The sequence below is a fragment of the Leptonychotes weddellii genome, chromosome 13 (genome assembly GCF_054177405.1).
Source record: "Leptonychotes weddellii isolate Sample4059 chromosome 13, ASM5417740v2, whole genome shotgun sequence".
In the NCBI taxonomy this organism is placed as follows: Eukaryota; Metazoa; Chordata; class Mammalia; order Carnivora; family Phocidae; genus Leptonychotes; species Leptonychotes weddellii.
In genome coordinates, this window is record NC_138381.1 from 18097149 (window position 1) to 18123869 (window position 26721).

The following is a 26721-nucleotide window of genomic DNA, read 5'->3' on the forward strand; positions in this document are numbered from 1 at the left end:
AGCGGGAGGGGAGGAATGAAGCGGGGGAAATCGGAGGGGTGGACGAACCATGAGAGACGATGGACTCTGAAAAACAAACTGAGGGTTCTAGAGGGGAGGGGGGTGGGAGGATGGGTTGGCCTGGTGGTGGGTATTGAGGAGGGCACGTTCTGCATGGAGCACTGGATGTTGTGCACGAACAATGAAACATGGAACACTTCATCTAGAACTAATGATGTAATGTATGGGGATTAACATAAGAATAAAAAAAAAAAAAAAAGACTCTCTCTCCCTCTCTGTCTGCCCCTCCCCACCCCTCTCTAAAATAAAAATAAATAAATCCTTAAAAAAATAAAATATCTGTGTGAATATTGAATAAACTGAAAGGTTGGACACTGGGTACTGCCTATCCAATCTTTTGAAACTCCGTTCAGAACTCACTTACTCATACGGAAGATTTCATAGACTGAGTTCTGAACGGAGTTTCAAAAGATGGGGCAGGTCACCGTGTATGTGGGGAGGCTGTGCAGGTCAAGGCTTAAGCTCTGGAGTTACTGGCAGTGGCTTGAGGTGATGGGAGATGAGGCAGTGGGAGGAGGCCCAGATGCCTTGTGTCTCTCAAGGCACTTACGCCAAGGGGAGGATATGCATCTCCAGTGCCTACAATGATGGCTAGTTTTCGGTAGGTGCTCAATGCCCAGTTGGCGCCAAATGTGTGTAAGAGGAAGGAGCAGCCTGAGAGGTGGACTAGAGCCAAATTGGCTGTGAGGTGGGGGTGGGTGGGGGTGAGTATATTTGCAAGCTCTGAAGGTTGTTCTGCTGAGAGAACAGGGGCAGCTCGGGGCTTAAGAAGCCTAAATTCTGACAGCAGTATACGTATATTCTGGGTGGGACTGGGGTGACAGGCGGGGAGAATGATGGGTGAAGACAGCATCCAGGAAATTTCATGGCATTTCCACCACGGCAAAATAATTGAGTTTTGAACATGTGTCCTAAGAAACACTATGTCTTCATCTTAGAAAACGGGTCAGCAGACTATGGCCTGGAGCCAAATCTAGCTCACAGCCATTCTTATAAATAAAGTTTTATTGGAACACAGCCTCACCTGTTCATTTACATACCATACATGCCTGATTAGCACCACCACCGCAGAGTTGAGTAGTTGAAACAGAGACCAGATGGCTGGCAAAGACTAAAATATTTACTGTCTGGCCCTTTAAGAAGATATTTAATGACCTCTGTCTTAGAAGGATGTTCTTAGTATTTAGTGGTGCCATTTTGGAAGCGGTAGCCAAGTCAGAAGAGTTCAGACAAACTGGTACATGAATAGTCTAAGAATGTTTAGGCCATATCACTTCCTGTGAAGAAATATACCCCCAATTTTTTATCGTGTTGAAGCTCAGTTCCTAAGTCATTGCCTTGATTCTGTTATTTCTGTCTCCAGTCTACTATGGCCATTTCTGTGGCCAGAAGTCCACGAAACTGCATAGAGCACCTACTATCTTTTGAACCTGTCTGACCCAGCCGGTTATCCATAGTTAAGAAATTAGAATCCCAGTGCTAAATATCACGTCAAGACTTCCAGCCTGTTTTATATACTATGCTCCCCAGGGTAACTGTCCTCTTCAGAACTCCCCACAGTCCTTCCCTCTGTTCCTTGCTGTGTCTTCCATCCTCTTTCCTGCAGTGTCTTTTCTACTGGAGGTGTGTGATGTCACTGAATCTATTTGTCCCAGGTAGAGCCTGCATTACCCAAGCTGGATGAATGATAAAAATATTGGAAAACAACATATCCAGGGCAGTTCAGCCATTTTTCAGCCAAATGTCAACCATTGTGTGTGCGTTTAGACAAATATACAGCTAATTTCTTCACAGACTTTACAAATTCTGACTCTTCTTTTTTTTTTTTTTTTAAAGATTTTATTTATTTTTTTGACAGAGAGATAGAGAGAACAAGTAGGCAGAGAGGCAGGCAGAGGGAGAGGGAGAAGCAGGCTCCCCACCGAGCAGGGAGCCCGATGCGGGGCTTGATCCCAGGACCCCGGGATCATGACCTGAGCCGAAGGCAGCCGCTTAACCAACTGAGCCACCCAGGCGCCCTAATTCTGACTCTTCTAATTTATTTTAAAGGGCTGAGAGAATAATTAGGAAGTAGCAGAAGTTTTGTCGGAAAGGTTTGTCTAGTCTTTCATATATTCAGGATTAAATTTTAGGGTTTTTTTGTGAAGCATTCGGGAGGTGGTGTTTTAGAAAACCACTCCAGAGGCACAGGAGGAAAGCTAAGGGCAAGACTGAATATACAAATGTAGGAGTTATATATCTGCTGGGATAGAGATGGAGACATTATCTTCATGACAGTAACCACTGTTATCATGTAGGCATAGTCAACAATCAATTTATGAATTAACTAATTAATGCAGTTGGCATTTATCGAAGATACACTATGACTAGACCTACTGTGCTAGATGCCAGGAATACAAAGATGATTGAGGCTCACTTTCTGCCCTGGAGGAACCCCCAGACTAGAAGGGACAAATCAGATGCATGAACACTTGCCATACAAGATGAGAAATGTTACAGCAGATGAATGTTTTCAGATGAGATAGGAAAAGTCTAGAAGGAAGTGAACTGAAATGCGAGAAGGTTGGGGGCAAAAAGAAATAACAACAAAATAGGAAAGGAAAAAAAAAAAGAATTTGAACTTGATTGGAGAAGACACTTGACCACATTGTGGAAATCAAGATCTGACATGAACGGCAAGATGAGATAAGGGATGGGGATGAAGGAGTGCTCTGGTCGTGATGAGCACTGGGTAATGTATGGATGGGTTGGATCACTCTATTGTACACCTGAAACTAATATAACACTGTATGTTAGCTGCACTGGAATTAAAATAAAAACTTAAAAAATAAAGAGTAATATAAAATAATAATAATAATAAAAAAAAATGAATGGCCAGGGGCTGCAGACAACAGAAGCAAGGGCAGTGGAAGTTTCAGACTCAAGAACTGAGATTTCTGTTGTTCAAGAGGGTTTAGTGTTTTACAGTCTAACACTTCCTTGGCCTGTTACCGACGTGTGTAATATGCCTGTGTATTACTTATATCCAGTAATCTATCATGTTCCATTCTGACTTACGTAAATGTTATATAATATATAGTATTAATTTATAGTAAGATACTTTATGTATACCGCATATATAACAATACTCCTTCTTGATGAACCAAGCCTGAGTAAGTGCTAGGAACTTTGCTAAGCACTTTATATTATTTAGGTTAGTTCTTACACTGGGTAGGAATAGTAATACCATTTCCCCCAGACAAGGAGCCTCAGGCCTGCGGAGGTTAGACAGACCGCCCAAGGTTATCCAGGAGATAAGTGGTACTCACAGGGCGCCTGGGTGGCTCAGTTGTTAAGCATCTGCCTTTGGCTTAGGTCATGATCCCGGGCTCCTGGGATCGAGCCCCGCATCGGGCTTCCTGCTCAGCGGGAAGCCTGCTTCTCCCTCTCCCACTCCCTCTGCTTGTGTTCCTGCTCTTGCTGTGTTTCTCTCTGTCAAATAAATAAATAAAATCTTAAAAAAAAAAAAAAAGTGGTACTCACGTCCGGGCCTGTCCTCATCTACTGAGTTAGAGGCTCCTCTGGAGTAAATGTGAGAGATGAGCTTTTGGTGTTAGGATGAACTGAAGAAAAACAGATTGACTCCTCCTAACGGTCAGAGTGAGGGCAAGAAAACCCAAGTGCACAGAATAGAGGGAGGGAGCGTGTGGGATGGAGGACAAGCATGGGCTTTGAAGTCAGACGTAACTGGAGTTCTCGTCCTGGTTGTGTGGGTTGCCAGCTACGTGTGTGCTGTTGGTCGGGCCACATGCCCACTCTGAATGTCCCCATGGGTCCGGTGGTGGTCAGATCTTCGGCCTTGGTAGTATGGAAAGAACCTGCAGCCATGCTTGGCTCTTCACAGGCACTGAGCTGTGATAGCTGTAGCTTTATCACTGGTCTTACTTCAAGTTCCTGCTCGCCCTTCCTCCGCTATTACTACTCTTATTATTATCAGCAGCAACAGTAATTGGAAGAACTAATGGAATACATCTATGCTAGAAAAAAACTAAAAAAAAAAAACCCAACCCAACAGAATAGCTGTTTAAGTCCTCAATTTGATTAATAGCGATAGTTCTGTGTTCATTTCGATATTCAGTGAGCATTTGCCATGGCGGGTCTCTGTGCTGGGCACAATAGGGAGTTCAACTATGAATAAGCATTTTCCCTTTTAACTAGCATATAAACTCATTCGGCCTTCCTGGCCACATATTCTTGATAAGCCATGTATTCAAGAGAGAGCTCTTTGGGAGTTAAACTGAATGCACATTGAAAGCCGACCCACTTCAAGGAGGAGGCCATGCCCAGCTTTGGAAGGATAGTCAGAACGTAAAGAATTTCACGATGGTTTGAAGATTCCATCATACATTCACTGCTTCTCCAGATAACCTCAGTTTCCTCCTGTCATGTGGTAGGCTTGTCACCTTATGTACAAGTTCAGAAAGTTACCGGGATACTTTATTTTAGTAAATCTTATACGTTGGCCGTTAGACGTTAATTGAGAAGCTGTGAGAGGTGCTGGGTAAGCAGACGGGAGATCCCGGATCCTGTCCTCCACGAGGACAGTCTCAACATAAAAATGTTTTTATAAATCCTTACTAGAGAGGAAAGCATTTACAACAAGCTTGAAATGGAACCTTCCCCATCCAATATGAAGAAGACTGACATGTGACATTTTGATACTGCTTTATTTTACTAAAATAGCAACCTGGCCAAATATACTTTTCAACATGTTTATTATAGCCACATGTTTATATTTATAGGAGAAGTGGTGCTAATTCCCTAGTATGTTAACAGGTCTTATTCAAATTGTTCTATTTTTACTTTGGAACAAAATTGCTAAAGAGAAACATTTTAAGGCAAGTAGTGATTATAGCACACTTATCAAATTATATATTAAATAAACTTCCTGAACTGAGAAGGAGCATAAACTGAAAAGAAGGTAGTTATCTTAAAATCTATATTGTTTATATAAGATTTCTTCAAATCCATTTTTATGGTAGGATCCTGATTGCTTTCCTATTTTCTTTTGGCTAAATACCTACCTTCTCACTAACAAATAAAAATCCTCTTTTTAATATGTAATAAGATGACTTGGGATTCCAGGATGGATTTTCAGAAACCACTGAAAGACCTCCTCACTTTATTGTATACAATAAATGTTGTTTGTTGTTATTGTTTTTTTTTTTTTATTTGAGAGGTAGTCAAATAGGTGAATGCATAAATCTTGCCAACCCTTGGGCAGTTATAATTTCCATATCAAAATGCATGAGTTTTTGCTTGACTATTACTCGACTATACATTAAGTAATAGTTACCATGGCAACTTTGCATCACATTATAACATTTAAATATAAGGTGTTGTGTTTCTTTATAGGAAAAGACAATATACTTGAATTTTTAATGTTTGGTGAAATATAATCACTACAAAAATAAATCATTTTGTCCAAGGTCAATTGAATGCTTTGGAGGTTATGCAAATTCCCAGCCAAAACTGTGACGTGCATTCATTTATTTTTTGTCATGTCATGGGGCAATATGGGTTTTTTTTTAAATAGTACTTGATAAATATCACATAAAATGCCTGTAGTTGGCCTTGCAAGGAGAAAAACAATATTGAACTTGTTTGAGCTATTCATCAGTGGCTAATGCAGTGGTAAGAATTTGAATTTATTTAACATCACATGATTAATAAAATTTTATCAAATACATGTCTTATTTTTAAATACCTAGTTGTACAATACGTAGTGTGACTAGTTTTGGTCTCACATATAGTGGAATTAACTGTAATATTTGCTCACGCTTGCAAAAACAAAATTAAATGAACCATTGAAATAATCCTTGTGGCAGTTCCAGGAAAATGGCTACTAGCTGAAATTATCCAGATTGATTGTTGGCCAGTTTCTTTCTTCAATATGGATCAAAACTAGCCATCTCTTGTTGCCAGCGTAGCTCTAGGCCATGAGGCTATCATCACTGTTTATGTAGGCCCACAGATTTGGCTTTTTTTCAGTTTTTTATGTTGACTTTTCAAAATTATTATCTCAATGTATACTTTTTATCTCAAAGTAGAGTAGATGATCTCACTGCCAATGAATCATTCACAGCTTTTGGGAAATCTTTTAAGTAGTCATCAGTAGATTGGGACATGGGACTATGAATTGTAGGGACATAGGAAGGAGGGTAACTATGTGCTAGATGCCAGCTCTGCTGGACATTTTACATATGTTGTTTCATCTGCTCCTGATACCCCTGTAGTAGGGCTTTCATTACTCCCTTTTTACAGAGGAGGAAAATAGGGTTTAGAGCAGTTGCATAACCAACCCTTAGTCAGGATGCCTGTATGCCTCTGAGCTAGGGTTCAATGGGATCTGTCTGACCTCAAAGCCCTCTCTCTTTCCTCAAGAGGTTTGGATTCTACTTCTGACTTGTTACAATGTGCACTACACACTCAGAGTAGAAATAAAAAGCACTGACCAAAAGTCCCTAAAAGAAAATCTTTGCTAAATGATAATTTCGATAATTTACATTTCTCTGCAGCACGATGACAATCTGTTAAGTCCCTGATTATGAAAGTTATCCTTGCCATCTTATGTGAGTTTCCAGAGTTTTCTTTTGTTGAAACCAAGCATAAGACAGAACTCAAAATAAACTATAGAGGTGCATTCCTAGACCTTCAGCTATTGGGAATAGAGACTGTCCAAAGACTGACCTTCAGTTTTGAGCTTTGAAGTTCAAAAGTAGACAGGTGGAAATATTGTGTTCTTCATTGCCCTTTGGTGTGAGATATATTCTGGGTTGCAGAGTAAGTGCCAACAGCAGCAAAATTATCGCCCCCTCCTGCTACTATAGTAAGTCAGCAATGGCCCTTCTGCGGTCAAAATGGCAAATTCAGCAGCAGCTATTCGACAGGGATTTGCAAAAACTTCCCCATGGCTGTTAGGAATCTTATTCAGCAGTGTCTTTGAAAACCCGATTCTGTGCAGAATTCACTATGTAGAAATGACCTCAATTGCGATTTTTTTAAAAAAAAATGTGTTTTAAACAAATATAATTGGTAATTTTGCTCGATGTGTATTTTGCACTTAGTACTGCAAAGTCTATTAGGTACCCATACAAATATCCAGCATTCATAAGTTTTATAGTGGTTCAGAATTTTATTTCCATATTAACGTAAAGCCTTCCAAAATTCCTGGCTTTATGGAGTCAGTTCGCCATACAAAGCCACTATACATCACTTAGGTTTGTGATGAAAGAATAGAATTGCAGCTGTGTGAGTACTAGAATACCCAAACATGAATTAGACTCACAAGCATTTGGCAATAGTTCAGAAAAGGAGCTTAATCTGGTTTCATCTGAGACTGCTTTTCTCTGTTCTACAACATCCCCCCAAGATGTTGTGTCTGATATCGGATCACAACGTAATGGGAGTGACGCAAAATCAGAGAAAGCTCTAAGAAACCAGGGGCACATTTGCTTTTCCCCAGAGATGATTTTTTTCTCCTACTTCTTAGCGCCCCCCCCTCCCAGATTCCAACTCTGAAATTCAAGGTCATTCACCTATTAGATGAATTAATTATAAGCCAAAAAGCAGCATTCATCGTATTCTGATCTCACTCATATCTATAATTAAGGGTAAATATAATCTTCCTTTTTAGAAATGTACCACCCACCCATTACATTTAAAGTGCTGACTGAAATGAAATAATAGTTCAGAGCAAGATGATTTTAGTTTAACAAGAAAAAAGTTGATAATTTAAGCTCGAAGCAGTGAGTTCTATTTTTGATTACCATTCAGTTATAAATCTAATTTGAGATATATGCTGCTTTTCTGTTACTCAAGTTTAATTCATGGTTTGCATTCTTGGTTGCATAAGCAAAGTTCAGTGGTTGATCAAGGATGTTAAAATGCTCCCCCCCACCCAGAAGGAATTGGGGCAGTAGTTGAGAATGTGTTAGACTGAGACCCAGATCTGATGTAGAACAAACAAAAAAATTTAATGGAAATGGACCCTCACAGAGTGCTGCATTTGGCATTTGAGGGGCTCTGGTGGGACTTTCTGATGAAAGATTGGTTGTCGGGGGGGTGGGCCCCAAAATATTTAAACCCAGTTAACAAAATCAGCAGATTCTATTTTTTTGGTTAGGGTATTTTAAGTCTTAAGATTGTTTGTCTTTGGAAGAAAATAAGGAGTGAAGAAGGGGAAGGGCTCATCTCATCACATTGCAGACAGTTACACAAAATGCTAAACTATGGGTTTAAGATTTACAGGTTAGCTGTGCGAGATGCCACATCTTGCTTCCAGTGTTTCCTGGCAGACTCAGGCAGCTCCGTACTGGGACCCAGCATAACCGCAGAGCATGAACTTGCACAATGCGGAAACCCTGAAACCTTTACAATCTTATTGAAGGCAAAGATGAATTGGCCCATTTTGAAAGTAGACTTTAGCTTCCAAACAACTTTTATTAAGCAAAAATTTGTCTTTATATATATACACAGATGTATATATATTCATGCAGGTGAATTCATATGTAAATGAATGCCTTATCCATTTTGTGCCATATTCAATTTACCTTAATAAATGGAATGCCATTAATTTTCTAAGTTCATAAACTCAGGTTTTTTTAGCCAGTGGAATTTTTTTTTCCCTCTTTCTCATTGCTAAGAGAGTTAAATGTGTGACGTAAAGGCCAAACAATAGTAAATGGTTATTGTTCATTTTACAAGTATACTCTCCAATAGGAACACATATATTTTTATCTTAGTTTTCCCTAGGGGGGTGATTAGGGCCCCCTTAAGTATGAGGAAATGCTTATTTTTGTTGCTCTAGAAGAATGATTCTATTGTCTGAGAGAAAAAAGAAAAAGGAACAAACAGGTCTAAAAAGAAAGAAACAGGAACGTGCTTTGTGAAAAAGAGAAGAAATGAAAAAGATCAACATGAGCCCTCTACATGTGTGGAAATGCTATCTGGTCTTGGTCTTCTGTCACGATCCATACATAGTTCATGTGGCTCACATGCAAGCGTTGGGTGCATGATTTATTTACAACTGGCCTGTGAAATGATTTTCTTTTAAATTAACAACAGTAAGGTCAGCCACAGCCAGTGAGCGATCTTCTAGTTATCATTTTCCATTTTTCACAGCTCTGTTGTGAATGCTGCTAAAGCACAGTAAAGCAAGCGTGTTTGTTTTTATGTTGACCTATTGAATGCATCTACTTTCTTGGGAGTGAGAACCTTTGCCACCAGGACCAACAAGAATTAAGCAATGGTTAAGCTCATTAAGGAGAAAAGCAAGAATTTCAACATATCTGCTCAGTCTTGTTTGAGTATTTTGTATTATTTGAGGAAAAGATAAGTGAAGAAAGAGGAGTAATGTCTGTCTAAAATACAAAGTTTTCAATAATGTCATCTTCAAACTCCTCTTCTCCTGAAAGAAAGGCTTATTTGTAAATTTACCAGACTGTGAGGAGGTTGTGATTTAAATCATTCCACAGCTTTTTTGATGGAAATTTCAAAGAAAACTTGGGCTTAAACACAGATTTGGTTAATAAGGTTTACCAAGAGTGAAATTTCAGGCTGAGGTTCTAAAATTGTTGAATGCCACTTATAAAACGATAAATAATTTGATGGCGAGCTGTTGGATTCCTGATTTGTAGGAAACTATTACAAAGAGCTCTATATTTTAGTTTGTCATTGGGTAGCATTTGGATATCTTAAGTTCGGAATAGGCAGTAATTGAGCATGCGGATGTCAGATTTTTATCTGGTAAATAATCTGGCTTTATCTGGTATTGATGTGGCAAATATGAAGATACTCGCAATGAGTTTTTGCTCAAAATGAGCCGCAAACCTAAAATCTCATCCCTTAAAGTTTTATTTTAAAGTAATGTTTGTTATGTATCCCTTGGAAAAGTCTGAAACTGGAATCAGTGAAGGCAAGCTTGTCAGTAGCTGATTAGTCCTTTATATATTACTCATCCAGCACTCACAAAAATCCCTTGGAATAGAGAGGTTCTCTTTATGATATTTAGCTATATGGCACTGGAAAGGGGAGGTTTGAATTTTTGATTTTCCAGCTTATGGGTCATATTTGACCAACTGCTTTCACTAGAAGACATGCCACTTTGTTGAGCTATTTAGGAATCAAAAAGACTGTCTTAATTTAAAACAAGGACTCTTTGTTTTAGTTGGTGACTGCCTTGTGAAATTTTTCAGTTCTCAGCGGGTTAACCAGGGAACAGGGGCAGAGTCATAATTGGCCTATTTAGAGTATTTTGCATGTGAATAGTGTGTTAGTGAAGCATCCCTAAGTCTGTTGTGAGTGACATGGTGATTAGAATTTAGATTAGGGAAAACACATTCTGTACTTTATCAAGGACAGTAATTAGTTCAGTCAGTAAAAGTTGATTACAAGTAACGATAAAGTTAGATTTTTTAGTACTTAATTTTAAAATTTCTTTATTAAACAGTAAATTTGTTCTTAATATAAATGGTAGTATCTACACTTGTTTTCTTGCATATCAGGCTAATTAAAAGAACAATGTGTTCAATGCAGAGTATAATCAGGCGATTTATATATTATGGGTAAGTTTTTATGTAGTTTTTAGAAAATGTAATATTATTATAGAATCTTTCGTGTGTCATCATTTTTGAAAGTTTAGTAATTTATCACACTGTGATAAGTTAATGATATTTGTGGAAGTTTTCTAGTGCTCAGGTAAATGTTTAATCTGTGGGGATGTGTTTTAGCTTCCAGTAGTCCTCAAGAGGGCCTTCTCATGTCCTTTAATTTGTTCCTGTTAGCTTAGAATGGCTCCTATTTCTATGATTTTGGAAGTTAGTGTGAGATTTGAATTTACTCCCGGTTCTGCTGGCATTTTCTCTTCTGTGGGTGCTGTGTAAATCCGTGGAGGATAATGCTGTGCCGATGGAGAGAGGCAGAGTCCTCAGTTGAGTGGAGCATTCTGCACTCACCCCCAGTGGGAGCAGCCAGGGCAAGTTTTATGTGCATCCGAAAAATCAGATTCTCCCTGGGTTCTTGTGAAGGAAGGGCATGAATAGTTCCCAGATAGGAGCCTAAGTGTAGATTAAAGAAAAAACAACAACAACAACAACAAAACACGAGTCTTACATAAATGCCGTCTTCTTAAAAAATTAAAATGTGAGTTGTCTTAAGATGAAAATACTGTTTAAAGAGAATCACCTTCTACCTCCCTCTCAAAAGCAAAGAATTAAAAAAAAAAATCACAGACTTTGGGCTAGCTTCTTAGACTGCTTTTCTTTTTGTTCGGTTGTGTTGTAATTGTTACAGCTTAGCAGGTGCTGTTTTGTTTATTGCGTTGGTTTAAGTACTAACAATCAGTTGGGGGGTGGTGAATGTGAAAAACTAACCTTGTATGTTTGTTTTCCCTTTTTAACCTTTTAGCAGAGTCTCCTTGGAGGTGACATGGATATGGGCACCCCAGGAACCCTGTCGCCCACCAAACCTGGCTCCCAGTATTATCAGTATTCTAGCAATAACCCCCGAAGGAGGCCTCTTCACGGTGGTGCCATGGGTAAGGTATTCCTCCGTTTGAATGCCTGAGTGATTATTAGTAGTCTTTTTCTTTCTTCCTCTCTCTTTTAATACCACCCTTCTCACCCTACCCTCACCCCACCCTCCAAAACCATAAAATTTTCCTCAAATGTCAGGCTCGTGACCACCCCTCCCCAGTAGTACATTGGATGGGTATGTTAACAACTTCTAGTAGCTAGAGAACTATTTTGGTGTATGCTTATTTCTTGTTTTCTCTTGGCTGTCCATATAAGGCAACTTAAAAAAAAAAAATCAAAGCTTAAAAAAAGTTAAATATCTTGATTTTTATGAAAAAGGCAGAATTTGATGTCTGCCAGGATAAAATACGATAGCGGTACTGACATTTTGCTAAGGTAACGACTTAAGAAAATCTGGTCTAATCTAAATGGCTTCGTGGTGTAATCTGTTTTAGTTAGGAAAATGGGCGTGCGGGGACCTCACCGCCTCTTCCTTTTCTTTCAGAGGTGCAGACAAAGAAAGTTCGAAAAGTTCCTCCAGGTTTGCCATCCTCAGTAAGTACTGCTTGTTTCTGCTTTTGTATAGTGTTTATTTTGTTCTGTTTCGCATTGATGTGAGGGAGAGGGGAGTAACGAGGTGCCATGAGCCAGAGCAGCACGTTTATCTAGAATGTGGATGAGGTAGGAATGACCTGCACTTCCAGCCACCTGACCCACGTTGGAGTGATTAATTGCATATCCTGGAAGACTGGGTGGTTGTGTTGATACTCAGCAGGTTAAGCTCTGAAGAGAGCCTTGAAAAGGTGCCTGAAGTTCGAGGAGTTTTTACCTGTACAGAGAATGAGTATTAGTTTCATCTGTTGGTTAAATTCTTTTGTCGGTATTATGATGATTTATGGATTTGCATGCGAAAGGAGATTTGTGGAGAGGATTTAGGAAAAATTTACATGGGTTTCAGCCCAGAGTGCAGAGAGAATGTCTCTATTTTCTAGAGAGGTGACTGAATAAAAGCTTCAGAGGTAGCCGCATCAGTAGCCATTTGTGTCTGGAATACCAGGTGACAACCAGAAGAAACAGCTGTAACCAAGAGCATTCTGGGTCTTTTTAATACCTGGAGCTGTACTCAGGCGCTACTGAGGTCCCTCCAGTCTCCAACGCAGCAAAAGGTGGCTGTGATCACAACTAAATAAGATATGTTTATTTTCAATTCTTACATATATTTTCCAATCTGAGTTCCTAAGATGGTTTTATTTAATTTTGTTTAGAACAGTCTTTTCCTAACGATTTCCTCCTTACGTAGAATAAAAATATGAGTTCCTCTCTTCTTTTTTTCCCTTCTTCCTTCCTTCCTGTGAGATAGATACAGGTATAGATACACAGTTTTGATTTAATTTAATTTAATTCTGTGTTCTGTAGGGCACTAGTATTCTTTGAAAAGAATGCTAATGAGCCCTATTGTTAAGTTCTTCTTCTCTAAAATAAAATGATATTTGGGTTTCTGAAAATATATTACCAATCAATGCTCACATATTAGTTTTACTTCATTTTTAATGAATTAGGAGAATAATAGGTTTTGCAAATGTGCTAAGATTAGATTAACCCAAACACCTGTGTATTTGACTTGATTTTTAGTTCAGCTCATCCAAAAAATTATTAAGTGAATATATCAGAGTGAGTCTTTATCAGGAAGGAAACACAAATTTTGTATGCTGATTATCATAGACTTGGTAATGTTGAAGAAGCATCACAAAATTATCCATAAATATAGAAAAATATTGTGTAAATAAAACTGCCAATAGCGTATAAAATAGTCACTTTAGACTACCAGTAAGTCACTTAAAAAGTGTACTCAGTGGTTTATTCTTTAAACTTCTATGCTGTATTGAAATTGACTAATATTCCCTCAGGTTTTTATAAGCATATTTTAAGCTTGAAGTTTGTGGTGGATTTAATGTAGATGAAACTTTAGCTTTTAATAGCTTTTATGACAACTTCAAATGATATAGTCCTCACAGCTGTTTACATTTTAAACATGACTGAACCTAATATGGACAGTATTGAATACAATAAGTGGACTTTGACTCTTCTGAAATGATAGAATAGCTGTTTACCATAGGAGCCGTGGAAAACTTAAAACTATAGAACCTTATTTACGCCTCAGGGTCCAATAAACTTTGTTTTTTCCAATACTAAAATTATGCAAAAATCTACACAATTTCTAAGGAGTGTTTTGGTGTGGCATTAGATATTACCTATCTGCTTAATCGTTGTCAACAATAATTTCTGCTACTTCATTGTAAATTTTTAAGTATTACCCTAGAGCTAACTGGCCACTATAGAAAAGTTCACTGACACAGTTTTTTCTCTGCTATTTAGACAGTTTGTGTGTTGTTGATATGTTGTCAGATGCTTAGAAATATAAAAGTATCTTTCCTTTCTTCCCATTGGATCTGGAATTGGAAATTTAGTTTGTATTATTTAATTTTTGGCTTTCGATGGTCAGTTCAGGATTTACTCTTCTTAGAGAATTTATCTTGGCTAAATGTTTTAATGGTCTTTAAGGAACAATTTTGTAAATAGAGCCTGTTTTTGGAAAGACAAGGAGGAAAATTCAATTGAAATGGAAATTTCATCCTTGTTTTTTTTGTTTTTTCTTTTTTAAGCAAAAAAGAGTAACTTAGTTTGGTCGATTTTAGAATCCAATCGTCTATTTATTGTTACGACTTGGAAAAAAATCTCAGCTCTGTTTTAATCACAATTTTACTTAGTTTATATTAGCTTTGTTGTATTTATTGGATTGCTTATTATTTATGCACAAAGTATATGTTTTAATTTGATCTAAAGAGAGGGTCCGCAATAGTCACTGTAGCACGTTTGCCCCAGTAGACCCATATTTTCATATTTTTAGACCTCTGCCATGTTTACTCTTTTTTTAAGCTCAAATAAAAATTATGAATATAAATCTGATAATAGGTAGTTCCTAAAACTTGCTTCAGTATGTGTGAATGGTTTTATTACAAATAATAAGAAATTGGGGCTAATAAAAGGTTTTCTTTGGAGTGATTATGACTAGATAAAGACATTTATATGTTTTCTTCGATACATATTTACCATGATAAATAGTAATAAATCTGTCACAATCTGTTGTGTCAACTCACTTTTTTTTTTTCCTTTTCGACATGGGCCCTTTCTCTTCCTTAACCTAAAACAAAGAAAATTTAAACTGTAACATCTGTAATCAGATATTATTTATGGCATTACCAGAAGACAGAGGCTGGACCTCTTCTGTCGCCATTAGGCTGGATCTTCACAGAAAATGAGAGCGAGGCGCTTGCCTGGCCCTGTTTTTGAAAATACTGCAGCATCTGTGGGAGAGAGGAAACATAAGCCTGGCCCAACATCATGCCATGGATCTGGCAGGATCCTTCAATGTGTTTGTGCTGTGCACAGCCTCTAAGAGACCTCGAGTCACTGTGGAAGCGTGACAGTGATAGGGTGGCGGGAGCACCATCCTGAGGGGTCGCCTTGTTCAGGCGCAGTGGAGGGAAGGAAGTCTGTCCCCTTGGACCACAGAGGCCTGTAGTTAGGGCTAGAGTGATGTTTCTTTAAAGGAAAGGCTGTGTGAAATGACAACTCTCTAATTGCCCACAAGAGCCTTGCTTAGTACTGCAGAACATTTTCGTGTTCTCTGTTCAGACTGTAGTATGTTCTTTTCAGTCACATACCAGTTTCTTGTAGCCCTCATCTCTTGATGAGAGTTTAATGGTAAAGCTTTGTTTTTTTTGTTGTTGTTGACGCCAGAATTTATTTCACCTGTCTGATTTCTTGGATCTGCACGTGAACTTCTGGTTTGATTTCTATGTCTTGGATTTCTTCTTTAAATCCTAGATCTTAAATGTAACATTTTGCAACTTTACTGCTCTTTCCAGCAGATTTCTTCTCTTTGTATAGCCGAATCGTCATACATATTGAATCGTGAACTCATGCAGAGAAAAATACACCCATTAAATCACATTTTTGGGGAAAATGATCCATAATTCTTAGACATTTACATGGAGGCGTTAAAATCTAGAAAGCAAAAAATTTTCACATTGTGCTGTTCTAAAATATTTTTTTCTGAACACACATTAAAAGCACAAAGACATGGTCTTTCGGGAACTTTATTGTGCCCACCAATATGGAAACACATAAAACCTCCATCTTCTTATAATTTGAATGTGAAATGACATGCATTTAACCAGAAAGTATTAACAATGATAACCATTCTACTTCGAAAACATGGGTAGAATTTGTCTTCACTTCGAATTGAGTTTTGAAACTTCAGTGACAGTCACTGTCTTCCCCATTTGGAATCCTTGGAACTCAGATTTCTCTAGAAATAAGAAGTTTTATCCTTAGAAGTAGCTTATGACCTGTCTTGTCTCCAGTGATTTTTCCAAACTGAACTTTTCAGTAAAGTCTATTTTTTTAATGTTAAATTACAGTTGTTTTTTCTTTGTTTGCTTATTGTTTTCAAAATCACATAGATCTGTCAAGCTTTGTATTAGGTGGTCAGAGATAATTTTGGACACGTGGATCCTAAGGACAACAATCTCTATGGTAGTAAAGATTCTAAAATAAGATTTGGGCACTCCAAGAAACTTTGGAATGAGTTAATCATTAGGTAGGCTTGAAAAATAAAAATTCAATGTGTATGAGATGCCAGGTTTACCAATTTTCTTAACAGAAGAATTCTTAAAATAAAATCTTAAGGTTTAAATGAGACTTTCTTTTACAGAAGATATTATTAGGAATATCAGGAAAAGTTGGGTAATGTTGATGGCATTAAGTGTCCTGTGCCTTTTACATTATATAAAAAACTTCCTATTTGAAGGTTTCAAAAATGATGTAGAGTTCATACCTTAAAATATTTTTAGTGAAAAAACCTTTTTTCTTAAATGCTTGAGGAAATCACAATGTAAAAGAGAAGTTGGTAATCATTTTTTTCCTTCTTAGAGGCTCAGAAATTACATATGATTGAAAACATCATTTCCCCCATCACTTTGAAATTGATCATAAATCACAGTGATGCTATTACATGTCAGCAAAATTTTAACTTGAGGGATAATACAACTTTTGTTAAAATAAAATTTATATTAGTTTTAAAATGAACTAAGCGTCAGCCACCTGGACACCCTCCTTTGCAGGAAATTCTAGAGTAGCCAATTATGTGATAGGATATAAAAGGAGGGGCCTCATCAATGTTCATTCCTGGAGAGGTAGATCCTTTGTGAAAATGTATAACTATAGGTGTTTACATTAAAATCTTTGGATAGCTCACAATAGTTAACTTTAAACTTAGTGTGCCCATTCTCCAACTAAAGATATTGAAATATAAAGTTCAGATATTAAAATTATGCTTACTAGTTATGAAAATGTATAGACAGAAAAGAGATGAAGTATAATACAATTAAATCATCCCCAATAGGACAAAAGTACTATTCACACAATTTACACAGACTAGGTAACATGACCCTGGGGAGCACCTTGAAAGTTGAGAAAATGTTCATCACAGAGAACATATATTTTTGTGCAGTTAATACTGAATTTACTAAACCAACGGCTTCAGAAGTTCAGCATATACATTCTTTCTCTGAAAACCAATCTTATTGTCTCCATTGCAGTTGGAGGCTATGGACGTTATGCTTTTTTTATGAATTGCTGGTTATGACACAAATATAGGAGAATCTCTGTATTTAAAGTTTTTATTGGGGGTTCTTATTCTATTAAGAATGTCTCAAAAAGCATATGAGAGTCATACAAATATATAACATATGTACCATTAGGCATTCCAATCTCTCAGTTTGCTACAAGATTTCTGTATTTTTGTTTGGGATTTTGGAATAATGAAATCTCTCTTCCATCATCCTCTCTGTTATGAGATCTATTCCTTCTCCCCTTAAAAGGATGACTTCTGGTGTGTATATTTTAAATATAAAGTGGGAAGAAATGTAAGAGAGAAGAAAAACACAAAAGTCAACTATAGAAGGAAGGTTTGCGTATTTGTGAGCTCTTCTATGATTATCTTTACAAATGAAAAGATACATGTGTCAAACACTCAAATGAGACACAACCACCTAGTTTCCTCCTCAATAGACATGCCTTCCCGGCCCCCTTTGTCTGATTATTCTACTAAGCAAGCTCTTCTAAGATGGTGTGCGTGATATCTCTTCCCCCCACCCACGTGTGTATTTTTATTTTTAACCAAGTTTTCGATATTTCACCTGCTAAGATTTATCGGGATTTTTGTTAAGATTTCAGCAACTGGAACAATAGCATTTAGTATAAAACTGGCCTCATTTGTTAAGAGAGGAGAAATATGTTTCAGGAAACTGTTATTTGGAACCTTATTTTATCACTTGCACTGAAGAGTATATTTTGGTGTGAAGTTTTGGACTCCGCCGTCTGAGTGTTTAATTATTAAGAAATCCAAGAAGCTGTAAGGCTGCTTTACCTAGAGAGAGAATTGTCAGAGGCTTGCATGCATTCTGAAATTATAAAAACTTGTTTTGCAGCGTGTGGTTTGACTGTGAGTTTATTTTGTTTCTGGAATAATATAGATGCTGGGCTTAATATTTGGTCAGGTACCATTTTTTCAACTTCCGGGTATTTCATTGATTGAACCATTCGTTTTATTTTCTAACATAGGGAAGTTTTCTCATTTTTTTTTCCTGAGCACTGACGATTTCTGCGTTTTCAAGGTGTGCTTTCCTGATTTCAAACAATTGTAAAGTTTTTGTTTGAAAGTCATAAATCAAAATCAGAGAGAACTTGAAGGACTAAGTAAGATTCTCTCAGAATATGTGGCAATAACCCTAAAAGGAATGAAGAGTCTCTTCAAAAATAGCAAAGTTGTATTTTCTTAAGGCAGATTAAATTCTGTCAGGCTGTTGACAGACACTTGCTTTGTTTTGTTTTTTAAATAAATTGCACTGAATTCTTAAACTGAACATAAAGTCGCATTTCCAAGCACTAGCATGAGATTCTCAGCCTTGATCTCAACTATCCCAGGGTGTATTTGTGTACTGGAGTGTGCTCTCTTTAAAAAGGAATAAGAGCTTTTATAAAATGCGGTGCAAAATTTGTAGCTTTAAATACTCAATTATTTTATCTCAAAACGGCAGCATGTGAATGATTCTGATTTTTTTATACCGTTGCATAGGTATAGGGCTCTTGTGAGTTTTCTGCTTTGCTAGAGCTTATACTCCCTCTTCAGAGAAATTAAGGTAGTGCAGAGCAGTCCGCCTTTTTTATAGGATTTCAAGGTTGGAAAAATGATATAAGTTTCGGTGAGAAGCACAGATTTCCATTTTGAAAGAATGCGCAAAATCAAGCTTGAAAAGGACATTTTTAGAATTATATTCGAGTTGTGAGGCGACAGCCACTATCCTCTTCCTAGGCTAACTTTGACATCTGAGGAATTCATCAATCCCAAATACGCTACTAAGGTTGAAACTTGACATATAAGTATTTACTTCTAGAGTAATCAGAGGAGGACCTGTACGAGTCTTCAGTGTCACTAGGTTCAGTTTGAGTATTCAGTGGAACAGAAGAAAAGGGGCCATTTCTTAGTAAAACCCCCTTGGTAACGAAGTGTAAAAAAACGTTTTGGTGTGTTTGCGACGATGGTGATTAAGAGGCATTTCCTTTGTGAAACATGGACTCATATTAGAAGGACTTAGTGTTCTCAGAAAAATGACCCTTGTGGTATATTCCTCACACATACCCAGAAACTGTCACTTTACCACTTGCTGTTATCATCTAGGGATTTTTTTTCTTTAAAAAAAAATGCTTTTTTGGAGCAATTATTTTGATGCCATCCGAGAAAAGATTGTCTGGCTACAGCAGCCTCCTCATCCCCAGCCTATCTCATCCTAAATATGCCTCCTGGATTACACTTAGAGTAATATTGTAATGGCTTTCATTGAACCGATTGGCAAAGTATATCATTATATCATTAGCTGCCATGAGAAAGCAGTTTCAAGTAGGTGGCTGATTCTTCGTGTTCATGTTTTCAAGTAACCCTGTTTGGGGAATTCGGTTGTTTCACGGGTGCTCAGGTGTATTAACCTAGGGTACAATAATATTTTCTGGCTTATTATGAAACGAACAGGAAGTACAAAATAATTCAATAATAAGTGGGGTATAAAAACTCGAGCTTTACCGTAGGGGAGGTCTAATAACTTGAGAGGTTAGCAGATGAGATAAAAAATAAAATGTGTCTAAAGGGTACAGCAGTGGTCAACTCTTTTCTCATAACTACTGAAGCTGAGGTTTTATTTATTTATTTATTTATTAAGATTTTATTTATTTATTTGAGTGTTCGAGATTGAGAGAGAAAGAGAGAGAGAGTGGGCAGGGGAGGAGCAGAGGGAGAGGGACAAGCAGACTCTGTGCTGAACACAGAGCCTGATGCGGGGCTCAATCCCACGACCCTGAGATCATGACCTGAGCTGAAATCAAGAGTTGGGCACTTAACCAACTGAGCCACCCAGGCGCCCTGAAGCTGAGGTTTTAAAAGAATGCTCATGGCCTGGCAATTAAGACTTGTTGAATCAGTTTGAAATTTGTAAGCCATTAAGCTAAATAGATAATCAGTCTGTTTCTGTAACAATTGTACTGTTTGAAAGTATTGTTATGTCATAAAAAGGTACAAATTCTGCCATTTAATACTGAGGCATATGCTTCACGAGTGAGATTTTATTGCCAAAACCTGTGGGTTCCTCATAGAGTGCCTTGATACGAATTTTATTTTTAGATATGTATAACACATCGCTACATATCATCTGTAGCTTAATTGATAGGGTTGGGCAAAAGAAAATGGAATTCAGCATTTTTATTATGGGCCGATATAGTTGGAATTATGAAATTCAAATCCAAATAAGTAATTATTCTACAAACAATGCTGTTTTGTTTTCCCTTTAATAAATTACACCAACAACCTAGCTGTTAAGTGGAACCCTGTAATAACAAACTGGGACTATCCAGGTGGGAGGGAGAAGAAAGCATTTTCAGAAGTTTTCATTCATTCCCTCATTTCTTTCTTCATTTATACTTTTTCAAAGCATATTGTTCAACGAACCAAAAAACTAGACACACCAAGTAACACCGAACATTTCTTTCTCTTCAGTGTCCTCTTTATTTAAATCACGGCTTAAGGTCCTTCCTGCTTAAGGAAGTTCTCCGTATTCTGTCACTTACATCCCCAATTGGTGGGGATGACCTTAGCATTTTAAAGAGCATAAGGTCTGGCCTACTGAGAAGGTTTTGCATTCAAAAAATCAAATAACGCACACAGTGAAACACAGGGACTTACTCTCCTTTTGGAGATGCTGAGTCCCCTTACCCACTTGTCACCACCTTGAAATGGGTAAGGACTTTTTGGTCATGTAAAGGCTAAATTCACTGCCTTGCATATTTCTTTGAAAGATTTCCAATGAATGAATACAGTAATAAAAGTGGGGTAGTAGGATGGAAATAACACTGCATTAGAAATCAAGAGCTCTTCCTAATTAAATGTCTGGTATCCTCTGCTTACCTCATGGCCCTGGTTGGGTCACAACCCTATTTCATGGTGTACAAAATAGGTATAAATAGCACCTGCCTCAGGAGATGATGTGGATATACTCATGACAAACCCTTACCATAGTGCTTATTCGGTGCCAGAAACTGGGCACTTTGCATCTAATAAATCACTAACTCTGACACAATCCTATGAGATGGGATATCCTACTCTTCATTCATGGCTAAAGAAACTAGACACAGAGGAGTGAAGACAGATGCCTGAGGTCACACAGCTAGTAGATGGCAGAGCTGGGGATTGAGACCCGGGCAGTCTGTCTGCAAGGTTTATCTGTCTTTAATCATGATGCTATGCTGCCCGTGGCTGGCTATTCAGAGCACTTGGTAGAGCAAAAAGCTCTCCACAGCCTGATCGTTGTTCGCATCTCAAGTATTTGCCAATCTGGAAAAAATTAAATATTCAAAAGTTTCATCTCACTGTAGAATGCCCCTCGGTACCTCTAAGGTGTTCACTGGTTGTAGAGCACAACTTCTGCGCAGGCAGGCCCCTTAGAGAGACTAGACCATTCCGTATAGCATTTCTGCAACAGAGAGAGTACGATCTAGTGCTAAAGAGCATGGAATCAACTGGGTTTTTAGTTGGCTGTGCCACTTACTAGTCACATGGCCTTGGGCACATGAGGTAATATCCTGGAATTCTTCCCTTAAAAATGGGGGAAATATACATACCCCCCCTAAGGATATTGGGAGAAATAAATAAATGACAAAATATATACAACATGCTCAGCATAGTCCTGGCACATTGTAAATATCTAAGAAATGATAACATCTCATGACAATAATAATAAGCCCCTGGCAATGTTAACATCAGCAACAAGGTAACTACCTGTCTTCTAGCACTTGGGAAAAATTTAACACACGGCTTACTGGGGTAGTTAGCTGCTGAGGAGAAACTCAGACCAGGCTCTCAATTGCATGTAGAAGAATTCTACCTAATGGAGGTCACTTGTTTTTTCTGAAACTACGAAATACTGCAAGCACTTTTTGTATGTCTTTGTCCTTGCAGGAGTGTCTCTATCAGGCCAAGACACCTAGTCAGCTGTTTCTATCATTAGACTTATCGCTCTACAAAGTTTGTGTTGGAAGTATGTACTCCATCTTTTTTCTTTTGAAATGGGACATCAGGCCAAGATGACAGAGCGCCTCATAATATGATTCCCCTCTGCCAGTAATTTGTTTATGCCTGAATCAGCCCTGCCTCTGAGCGATAAGGAGATACATGCTTCTTCTTTCATCTTCTATCAGTCTTACTCTGTAATTGGCCAGAAGCAGGTCCTCCCGAGTGGGGCACCACATTTGTGGGGCTGGCTCTGGTCCCCATGAAAAGAGGTTAGGCCTGGGGTTTTTACCTCATCTGGCAAGACGAAGATGTGTTGAGTAGGTGGGAGTGTATGGCACTTCATTTCGCTTCTAAAGTAAAACAGAGTTCGATTTGTTTAGGACTGTTTAGGTAAATTTCTAACATGAAACAGGACTATTCATACAGATGTTTTAAGGTAAAGTCAAAGAATTGCTGGATTCTGGCCTTTGCCACATTGTAATGTGGTGGTTTTTTTTTTCCCCCTCAGTGCCATTGCTGAATTCATAAAAGAAAACTTGTTTTTGCTTGTCAGCTAAGGGAAACTTAGAACAATTTTTTTTATAAGGGCTGATTAGTGAACTCTTGCATTGAAAGAAAAAAAAAAAAAACATCTGCCAAAGGGGGTGGGGGAAAGAGAGCATGGTGTCTTGCATTCCACAACGAATGACTTTTCCCAGCCAGTTTTCATTGACAGAAAAGCCAGGCAGCACATTCGGCTCTTCAGGAAAGGTCCTTCTGGCTGGACCCCTTCCTTGTGTCCCCGAATGAAACCGAGGCTTGGGTTCCCAGAGACAGACCCTTTCTCTGGGAAACCGGATAGATCCGATGGAGGTACCCCTCATTTGTAGTCATTGCCACCTTGTGGATTACAAAGGATATTGGTTTTCATCAAACTTCCATTGCAATTTGGCTTTTTATGGCAAGTACACGTTGGCAGTGGATTGCTGTGTTCTTCCCCAAAAGGATCCCCGTTTGTTCAGCAACACCTCTTCTCTGCTCACAGTTCATTTATGATTCTGATGAGAGTGTTTTTTCAGGAAACACACATTTCACTTTTTGACCTAGGAGCATCTGTTAGAATTTTTTTTTTTTAATACTACTTTGGCATTCCGAAAGTGTTAATGTCTTTCATATCTGTTTAATGCTATTTAGGGATATTTATGATCACCTCTTGGTTACTCAGGGTAAAGTGTGTCGCAATTTTTTTTAAACAGACAGGAAAGCACTCACATGAGGAAACAGATTGCTTTAAACATGTGCTTCCTGTGACAGTAAAAAGAACAAATTAGATTTAACACTGTGTAATGAATGCATAAATGTGTACATTTAAGCATTTAAAAGCTTTATGTTCAGTTCTGGTCACAACAAAAATTAAGTCACCTGTAAAAATTAAAGAGGCCTGGGTTACTCTCAGATTCCTGAAATGCCCAGAAATTGAGATCCTCACCTGATGATGTCTCGTTGGAATCATAAAAGGCATGCTATGTTAATGCTGGAGGGAATGAGAACATTACAGGGCACATCGAGAGGTTAAGCCAGGTTAGAGTCTGGTTCTATGCATCTAGCAAAGAAATCAGAACGTGTTAGGGGATGGGGAAGGGTGGCAGGGGAGAGGATTTTACTACCATCTTCCTCTTTCTCTGAGAATCAAGGAAAAAATTCCATTCTTCTGAACCCCAAATATTCCTCTTCCTTTCATGGGGAAAAAAAAAAAAAGAAAATCTGATGTTTACTTACTAGCGTCGCCTAAGATTTAATTACATAAGAAAAAGACTCCTTTTCTTATGTAATTCAGTTTGTGCTCATGTATGCTGGCTGGCAGGGAGTGAATAGAATATGAGTTAATATTTCCAGTTAGACGCGAGTGCTGAATTGGAGGGCATGATTCCTCTCCCCAGAAGAGTCTCTCCTCGCCATCTCTGTCTGAGCCCTGTGGATGGTGTGTTTCCTGCCCCTGTGCTCTCAGATGCTAAGGATTTGTGGCACAGTCCCCATCCCTCTGGCCAAGGAAGGCCAGGACGGAGTCCCTCAGGGGAGGGCACATAGTTTGGGGACATCTGACTCTCTTATATCACATACTGAGGTACTAATATCAAAACAGACTGCTTGTCGTTGCACGGTGGGGCAGGGCTTTTTTTGGCTGCCGTGGTCGAAATGAAATGGGCAAGCTGTAGTCCGCTTGGCATCAGAATGGGCTAAGGGAAGCTGGGAGATCAGAGTCAGACTGTGAATGCAAGTAACAGCCAATGGTTAACTTCCTTTTTGTGTGTCACTTGGCAGCAATGAGACTGATGGCGATTTTTTTTTTTTTTTTTTTTTTTCCGTGGGTGAGAGTTCAGTGCCCTGGGAAGAGCCGTAGACGCTGTTATTGTGCTTCCTCATACAGTTGAGTTGTGTTGATTGCTTGAGGCCAATACAGCTGTCCCAGGTTCCAGCTCCAGGAGCTGTATACAGGGCCGCCGGACTTCGGATGAAAAAGGTAATCGCTTGAGAGGTGATCCACACAGAGCCTTGCCGCTGCTGATCTGCAGGAAGTCCTAGGGAAATCAGACTCTTGCAGAAGGCAGCAGAGCCAAAGGATAATATATGCACTTGACTGGATACTCCCTTGTATGCAGACACCCAAAGATATTTTTAAATTATCACTACTGCACATCCCTCATCTCCCATCAAAGATTCAAATCAGTTTTGGACTGTCTGGAAAATGCAGGGCTAAAATAGCCAGATTGAATTCAGATGAAATTACCTTCTGCTTTTTGGGGAGGTTGTTGCTCTTGTGTGAGTCGCATTATTTTCTTTGAAGATTCATTTGGAAGGGAGTTTGGGAGAATTTCTAGCCTCCCTCTAGAGTTTCCTCCCATTTCTCTGTTTGCAAAGAGCTGTTCCCCAAAGGCGAAAAGAGCGAGTTGCCATCTTGAGGAGTGAATTGTATGTGTAGTGAACACCAAATGGTCTCAAAGTTCCCCTAGAATTTTCAATATCTCTAGTTGGTTTCAAATACTATTTATTCCCCTAACCATTTGTGCAGGATATCAGTAAGATGACCAACTTCTGACAACCCTAAAAGCAGGGAAGGAAGCTTAGAAATAGAATACCATTTGTCTGGTAATTAGAGTGTATCTCTTAAGAGTTCGAGAGAATTCTGATTAACCTTTCTGTTCCCACATTCTCACATAAAATTAGCACACCTTTTAAATTATTATCTAGTATTTAAACATGTATTTTTGAGTCTTCTTAATGCAACAGGTTCTGGAGACACTAAAAGTGTGTTATAGGTTTCTAAAAAACTTCATTTTTCTTACATTTTAAATGTTCTGTTTGTGCAAAATTTCGAGAATCACCATAAGGGCTTCTTTGCATTTTTAATTTAGTAACTAACATATGAATAAATTTGCATATTAATTAGTTGCAGATTAAATCATGCATACATAATTGCCTCCTTACTGTGTTTAATGTTTGTCAAAATCTCCAGCCTGGTTTGATGGATGTCGTATGAAAGATTACAATTTGATGTACCCTTGGAAGTATTTATACCAATAATGCAAGATTCTTAATAGCAGAATTCTCTAGTTATATAGTTACTAATAAACATGTAAGATAGGTACATGTCCCTTTGACTAAAATTTTTTCTTTGCACCAAATCATTTACTATTCATAATCATTAATGCATCTCCTAATTATACAGCATATGTCTGTTAACCCTTTCGTTGCTGGTCTTCAAGTGGTAGCTTCTTTCTTTTCTTGTCCCCTAAAGGAAGCACATTATTTGATAGTATTCTGAAATTACTGCATTGCCTTTTACTTATTTCTCTACTAGTGTATAGACACACCTCATTTGCCATTTACTTTAACATACAGTTGAGAATTATGTATGATCACTTTGTATTTTCCAGTTAAAGATCAAGAAATGACCCATGTGTACACACTTAGCTGATGGGCTTTTACTTCTCTTTTACCAGTGTTGAAAAGAACTCAGATATTTGACATACTTCATATTAAATGGTAAATACACATGCACACACATACAATTTTTGGAAGGGCAATTGTAGGATAGGTAAAATCATTTAAATAATATTTTATTCCATTTTGAATATAGCAATGCATTTAACGTTTTATTATCAAATGCAGGATGGATTTTTTTTTTTTTGTACTAGGACTGAGATCTCTACAGAAGCTGACCAGAGAATGGATGTTCTTGATTTGACACAGTTAAAAAAAAATACGTATGCCAATAAGTGTTCTTTTTAATTAATTCCTCAGGTATTTAATTTTTTTAAGTTTTATTTTACTCATGTACAGAGTACACCAACTGGCATTTTTTTTAAACTATTTTGATGTCTAAGCTGCTTATCACACTGTATTACCCTGCATTAATGAGTATTCCTACTGTGCAAAATTCTATCAAAA

The 26721-nt window shown here is 38.0% G+C and overlaps 1 protein-coding gene across 41 annotated transcripts in view; it reads left to right on the forward strand.

The window, feature by feature from the left end:
- TCF4 (transcription factor 4) overlaps positions 1–26721 on the forward strand; it is a 353993-nt gene that overhangs the window by 214534 nt on the left and 112738 nt on the right. For 29 of the 41 annotated variants that reach the window (XM_081801147.1, XM_081801151.1, XM_081801164.1 and 26 more), the window contains 2 exons: positions 11506–11635; positions 12118–12167. In XM_081801147.1, the coding sequence (XP_081657273.1) occupies positions 11506–11635; positions 12118–12167 (180 nt within the window). The remainder of the gene's footprint in view (positions 1–11505; positions 11636–12117; positions 12168–26721) is intronic. The other 12 variants (XM_081801153.1, XM_081801178.1, XM_081801156.1 and 9 more) reach the window with 1 other exon arrangement.